The sequence below is a fragment of the Pagrus major genome, chromosome 5 (genome assembly GCF_040436345.1).
Source record: "Pagrus major chromosome 5, Pma_NU_1.0".
Classification (NCBI taxonomy): Eukaryota; Metazoa; Chordata; class Actinopteri; order Spariformes; family Sparidae; genus Pagrus; species Pagrus major.
Window position 1 is genome coordinate 5,549,469 of NC_133219.1, and position 7,524 is coordinate 5,556,992.

The 7,524-nt window shown below is 39.6% G+C and overlaps 1 protein-coding gene across 1 annotated transcript; it reads right to left on the reverse strand.

The window, feature by feature from the left end:
* Positions 1–248: 248 nt before the first annotated feature.
* Positions 249–7,176, reverse strand: tm2d2 (TM2 domain containing 2). Its single transcript, XM_073466904.1, has 4 exons — positions 6,802–7,176; positions 6,204–6,291; positions 5,994–6,109; positions 249–2,930 (listed from the first exon to the last, which is right to left on the reverse strand). Exons 1-4 carry the CDS (start codon positions 7,056–7,058, stop codon positions 2,717–2,719), a joined length of 675 nt encoding a protein of 224 aa, XP_073323005.1. The 5' UTR covers positions 7,059–7,176; the 3' UTR covers positions 249–2,716.
* Between the last annotated feature and the right edge of the window lie 348 nt (positions 7,177–7,524).

The following is a 7,524-nucleotide window of genomic DNA, read 5'->3' on the forward strand; positions in this document are numbered from 1 at the left end:
AATGTAAGGCACAAGGTTTTCCCAGTAGCACACGGCATTGACCTCACCTGTCAGTGTTTTAGTGTTGTGGCTGATAGGTGTATATTATTCCTCCCACAAATACCTGTACACATGACAGGAGGAAGTTGCATTGCTCAGCAATCCAATCTTGTAACCCAAGGCAATATCTTGAAGTACGAGTGGAGACAAATATCTCATTCATTGATATTCTACCTTGCGCTGCATCAACCAAAGCAAGAAACACACTGTACCAGATTCTTTTTATTGAGTCCTTACAACTGTGAACAGTGATTAACTCAGCATGAGACACTTTGGATTCCCTTTCACCATCAAAACAGGGGAAAGTCATTCTTTCCTTTTGAGTTTTTTTTTAAAGTGTATTTAAAAGGGAATCATTGTAAACTCAACATTGGACTGAGAAAGGACTCAACACACAAGAACATACATAAATAGTAGCATATATTACCATATAACTTGCCATATTGTGAATTATATGAACATTTGCTATATGTAATGCAGTGTCTTAATGCTTCCCCCTTCAAAAGATGTTTAGCCAGCTGAACATATATTGCTGCTGCTGCATGAGAAGAGTCGACATATTAACCATCATGTCTTCCTCAACTTTTTATGACCTAATAGGATTTTATGGATCCTTATGTAATCAAACCTGCTCTATAAGTTAAGAGCACATACACCTTCAGTTCAGGTAAAGATGAGAAATTTAACAAAGTGGAAGATGAAGATTTAAATATTTAATGTGAGACCTGAGCATAGCTGTGGAAAGCCAATGAAGATGAACATTTGTTTAAGTTCAAGACATCTGAGCAGGGTAAGACTCCACACTTGAATGCAGAGCAGAAAAAGGCTTCAACACAGCATGGATGCAGATTTTTGAGGTAAAGGAAATTACTGCTTTCCCCATCTCAAAACTTTCCTTGAGTCAATACTGGAAACCATTTCATTTTCAACTTGTTAACAAGAATCACCATCTTGAGTTTTGTGTTCCTACTTGCTTGACACTATAACGTTAATAAATCCAAGAACAGTCAGAAGACATTCAAACAGCAAAGAAAATAAACAAGTCAGACCACCTCCAGCAGAAGAAGCCAGTGAAGGTTCAAAGCTGAGTTTTTTGGGAATTTGAAGAAGGAAAGCTATGATGATATCTCTGTGTAGGATGCTGCACTCAGGAAATTGTAGAATATTTTTTAAATCACTCAGAGTTAGTAACTGGAACGGAGGATTCTTGGTAGAAATATGTATGTGAGCAGTGACTGTCAACTACGCTGTATCGTATGAGGGCTAATTCCCAAAGTGATGTGCTTCACTTCAAGAACTTTCAAGGATTTCCGGTCACTTTCACACCTGCAGTTCAGATGATTTGGTCTGAATGAAAAAAATAATTAATTCTGGTTCATGTCACTCTGGCTTCACACCACCACTGCAACAAAATATTATTTCCATGAGCAATTATTAACAATTTTTACAGCCCAAAGTGATGTCTTCAATTTCTTATTTTGTCCAACCAGCCAATGATAAATGACAACAAAAAAAAAAATCATAAAATCCTCACATTTGAAAAAGCTGGAACCAACAAATGTTTGACCTTTTTGTTTCAAAAATCCCTGAAACTGTCGATTATCAAAACAGTTGGCGGTTAATTTCCTTTTGACGGAATAATTGATTAATCAACTAATTATCGCAGCTCTAATGCAGTCATATAGACTGACAGGTGATGTCATCCGATGCCATTATTTCTACATGGGGAAGTCAGTCATGCTGAACTTTACTGAGCGCTATGTGTTTATTTATGTTCTTCTCTGGAGTCATTAGGGGTTCATAAAGACATAACTGATGATTATTACTGGTACAGACTGACACCGGACTGTAAATATTATATACAGTGACAAACAAGTAGAAAGGGGCAAAATAAGTGTGTCTCGTACCATGTTTTTTTTTTCCTGCTAAAAACAAATGCACTATCACAAGATCATGTCGAGGGTTTGATTGCTCTCACTCTAGAGTCCAATTCCAAGAGCAAAAGGGTTAGGAGGGTCTCTGTCTGTTTAGGTCTGTTTGTGATGTGAAAGCCAAACGAGCAACCAATGTATCTTAGGATGGTAGGTATGTGATTCAAACATGAATACAAGAGTTAGACCACTATTAGACCCATCTACTGTTTGTCAGCTGTCAAGGATGCAATCTTACCAGCAATCATGTTTTTCTGCTAATCATTTTATAACCATGGTAACACATACACATGCCACCATATAAGTGCAGTGATTCCCCCAATACATATGTTACAAAACAGAGGTGTGTCGTTCTAGTGTCCAACTCTGTCAGGTGTCCAGGTCAGTGTCAACATGACGCAGACCAGAACATTTTTCCTTGGTCCCGACCATACAAATTGAACTACAGATGTAAAAAGTGACCATAGTTGATAATCTAGTACTAAGTAGCATGTCATCACTGTCGCTACAATAGTCCTTATTGAAATCTTAAGTGAATTTGAATAGAATAATAACAAGTTAGTTCTCATTTTTCTCGGGAGCCCTAAGAGTCCCCAGGAGGTCCCTGGACTCTGGAGCTGTGAATCCTCTTAGAACAGGCCACAGATTCATATCCATGACAGGCTGAGGTCATTCCCCGGAGTTCTCAATATTTAACTAATAATATCTGGCTGAGAACAGGCCAGAGTTCTTAGTAACACTCAGTCTCAGTAGTAGGTGCACCAGTTGCTGTAGTCACTGGGCATCAGGCCGCCAGTGATGAGCAGGATCAAGTCCACAAACCACCAGATTCCCAGGCCGCCCAGGGTGAGCAGCTTCCCAACAGCTGTGCCGGTGTGGCCCAGGCAGAAACGATCGACCCCGAAACAACCCAGGAAGAAGGAGTACAGCAGCGTGGTGATGAAGTAGTGTCCGGAGTATCTGTGCAAAAACAACAAAGAACAGGTACATTGGAACAGTTGGACAACACATCTGGAATTAACTATTAACAATTGTGCAAATAGCATAAATCATGAACATATAACTTGAACACCATTAATGCCTTGAATCTCAATCATTTGCATAATTTCTGAACCTGCAGATATCCAGTGTAAACTTTTATATGTTAAAAAATAATTATGTCGATATTTCTGTGCAAATAATGGAAATACTAATATGATAATGGTGAAACAAACCAAAAGATTTAAAAAATAAGTTGTGGCTAAAGTTCTGATCTGCTCCTTTAAGAGCAACACCTGTTGTGTAAAATACTAAGGGTGGACACAGTCTGAACAGAAACTGAACATTATCAGTCTCCCAAAGGATGCATTTATTCAAGTACGAGATTACAGCAGTGTCTTTGTACAGGTGCTGCTTTGAGGCTGCATGTCTCTGATCACTGTGCAGTTACTACAGAGATTAACCTCATGTGCCGATGAATGTTGAGTGAAATGAGCAAAACATGGCAAATAAAAAGGTTAAACTTTGGTTCTATACAGTTGGAAACATTGCCCTCTAGTGGTGACGTCCTGACACCAAAGATTTTCATCTGAGTTAACTGGCTCAGTCTTAAAAGGTCCTACACGCCAAACAGTTCAGCAACAGCATGTTAGACCAAAACAAACTGGCGTGTCGGCCACATCTCCCTTTGCACCCCCGCCCTCTCTATCGCCGCAGTTTTCAGCAGCACGGAGGAAGGAATAGAGTTACCCTTTTTTGGACCATGTCAAGTGACGATGTAACTACATTAGACAAGTCAGAGGATGTATACAGCAGAGTTGGGTCAATAATTCCTCTTTTTTGTTAAATTTTTAAGTGTGTCTGCATGAGCCTCAGTACTCATGTCTCAGTCTTATCTACATATGCTGTAGTCAATCTCTGCACAGTCTTCACCTAATTTCCATGTATTTCAGTCCATTCAACTAAACTTTAAGCACACATTAATTGTTTACAGTATGAACCACTTGAGACGCATCATCCTGTTTTCAAAAGTCTGTGTCATAATTTACCCAAACCCATGTCTCCTACTATTAGATGGTGCATATAAAAAACATCCAAAGAAATAATGGGGAAAAAAGGACAAATAATAAAATTATCATAAAACAGTATGATAAAATGAAAAATTCGAGGAAAGAGCAACTTGATTTGATATTAAAAGAAAAATGTGTTTCTTTTTCTTTTTTTTCCAATGAAAGCTTTTAACCTGATCTGTTTTTGTAAAGATTAAATTATTTTATAGCACCATGAACATCCATGGTGCTATGTACCAATTTCATGGCAATCCAAAATTATGCAAAATTAAAAATGTCCTTGTGTGAAAACCTGCAAATATTACCAACTGAATAGCTGAAAATAGAGAATTTGGGAGCATTTCTTGTTTAAAACCTAACTTCTTGATTAATTAATTATCCCAATAGATGCTAATGCTAAAGGAAACTAGTCCCCATCTACTTCAGTTGTTAAGTAGAATGCTGCAAAACTGTTTCACTGCGAAGCTCCAAAAATATTTTGTGGACGATTAAACTTCACCGACTTTCCATCTGCATTGGGGTGGGTAATGCTGACACAATCTGACAAAATGGTGACTGAATTTTCATTTTTCTGTGAACTGTTCCTTTAATTTTGTGTTGACTGACTAACTGAGCAATTAACTCTTTTTCACAGCTCTAATTTCAATATAATAAAACAATATCAGCCCTAAGTTCTTGTCACATCAAGTGACCCTCATGTTCATCTAGAAATGATTTCCCAGAACATTTCATATGATTCACAGCAGGTGTGACAGACAGGGATCACACCTGATCAGGACTGGTTTCTCTTTGTTGAAATCTCATCTGAGACAGTAATATATCTAGGCTAAACCATCACTAAGACCAGGGTATAGATGCTTAGATATTCCGAAACTATGACAATATTATTACCACCAAGGTGCAAAGGTTGTGCAATCCATCCTAGGGGGAATCACTGACACTCAGATGAATCATATCATGCAGCCAACAGAAAGAAAGCTCTTGACTTTGCTGACTCTACAGCCTTTCATCCGATGCCAATATCAGTTCTATTTTCCATTTCCTAATGAGTGGACCTCCTGGCCTGGTTCTCAAACAAACACAACATATGACGACAAAGACAATTGAATCAGTGAGCTCATGATCATCAAAGGCGAAGGACGCCAACAGACTGAACAAACTCATAAAGAAGGCAGAGTCTGTTGTTGGCTCTAAGCTTTACACCCTGGAGGAGGTGGTGGAGGACAGGATGCTGACAAAACTGCTGGCAATCATGGACAATGCCTCTCACCCCCTCCACAAAACTCTGGACAAGCTTAAGAGCAGCTTCAGCAACAGACTCATTCAACCCCGCTGCCTAAAGGAACGGCACAGGAAATCATTCCTACCTGGTGCCATCAGACTTTATAATGCTCACTCCAAAACACTCAAATCATTTTTGCGCTTTAATTTATTATCACTGTAAATAAAACTGCACCTTATGTTCCACTTATCTTTACTCCTCGATACCTCAGCATTTTATTTTATTTACCTCAGTATTTTTAACTACTTAAGCATTTTATTGTATATAGTACTTTATTGTTTTTGTATATTGTATATAGTACTTTATTGTTTCTTATTGTTTCTATATTTGCCCTTGTATTTTGATTGTATTTGTACTTGAATGTACCTGCTGCTATGACAACCTAATTTCCCCTCAGGGATTAATAAAGTTATCTATCTATCTATCTATCTATCTATTGTGGTTCAGCAAGGACAACATGTTAACAAATACCAGGGGTGTCACGAATCTCTAAATCCACCATTCGATTTGACTTTCGATTTAAAGGCCACGATTCGATTCAATTTTTTAAATATTTCAGCACCGTCGGCTATGCTATTGTTAGACTTCTACTTTCATGCATACAGTGCCACTAAAAAGTATTCACCCTCTTGGATATTAGGGTTAGGGTGAGGGTCTCGGTGTATGGCATCCTCAATGATGGATATCTCTTACTTGATACAGGGTACATTCCCTCTGAGGAATTCTCTCGGTCCGGCACACTCTATAGCATCGAGTGCAGTGCAGATAACCGGTGTGTGGTTCACCTCTTTTTGGGTCTGGCCACCCCACTGAAGATAGAAACAGTAATTAAAACAGGTACCAAGTGATTAACAACATTAAAAACAACATTAAAAACAACATTTTTTTAAAAAAACACCTTACCCCGACACAACCATGGCCCATCTCCAGATAGGCGCTATGGTTGCCTGCATGATCTACCGGGTCTTGACAGTAGATGAACTCCTCCGGTCTTCGTCATATATTCAATGTATAACACAAGACAGAGTGAGGAATGTCACCATGTATACCACTGATGTGAACATGACTGATAACATACAAGAAGCAACTGTACAGGACACATGTCAACTTTCATTTATAAAAACCTGAAATCGTCTTTGTAATCCCTCGAACTATTCCAGGTAGAACATGATTTAAGTCTAGTGTTTATTACTATCTTAAAGAAACCAACTCATGACCGACTCCGGACCTTGTTTTAGTTCAACTGACGTTAAACGTCAGGTCCTCAACATCTCCTGACTGTTCAACACGGATGAAAGTCAAAGATACCTCATTAAGTCGGCCTTGTTTCATTATACGTGTGCTGAAAGTAATACAGGAAATGGTGAATTTGCTGCCTAAGTGCTGTTTGGGGTACTGCACTGTTGATGTTCAGGTCAGCAGGATCCGTTAGCCGTTAGCATAAGCTAACATGCTAACTGTATCATTCGGGCACACCAACGTTGCTGTGCATGTTACTTACAGATAGTTGCAGAGGACGACTGGTGACGGGGGTCTGTACTCATACTGCTCTGTAGAATTAATCGGTATTTCATATTTGCCATTTTCGGGCGGCTGCTCGCTGAATGACAGCGCTGTAGCTCCCTGGCTGGGAGAAGAAGCAGGAGTCTCTGTCGTCGATGAATTTTGCGAGTGAATTCCTTCCAGACATTGTAACAGAATCACCGTCAGTAGGAGCAGGAACTGTCCACACAACAGAATGTAGCTCAGTGAAATCATTTTCACCCTCAGAATACTGGATTAATCCTTGTAAACGCCTTTCATGTTTAACAGCATCATCTCGCCTGCCAAGTGAAAGTTCTTCTTCTTCTTCTGCTACTGCTGCTGCTTCTTCTTCTTCTTCTTCTTCTTCTTCTTCTTCCTCTTTTAGGTTTCCGGCTGACTAGACGCAGTCGAGGCGTGTTGCTGCCCTCCACAGGTCATTAACAGAAGTTATTAGGATGCCTCAGAGCCTTACATACAGCCCAGTGCGATGGAGACATTTTATAACAGCTTTAGTTGTTTCGCAGTGCTCCCCGCTGCAGCTTCTGGCAGCTGTGCTTGCATGAGGATCCTCTCTGTGTGATAGTTGGTGCATGCTGTCAAAGCATGATTCACTGTCTGCCTCTCCACAAGTGCATTCTTCATCAGGGTGCTTACCAAACACTGCCAGCCCGCGATTAAGCGCACAATGACCTTCTTCTTC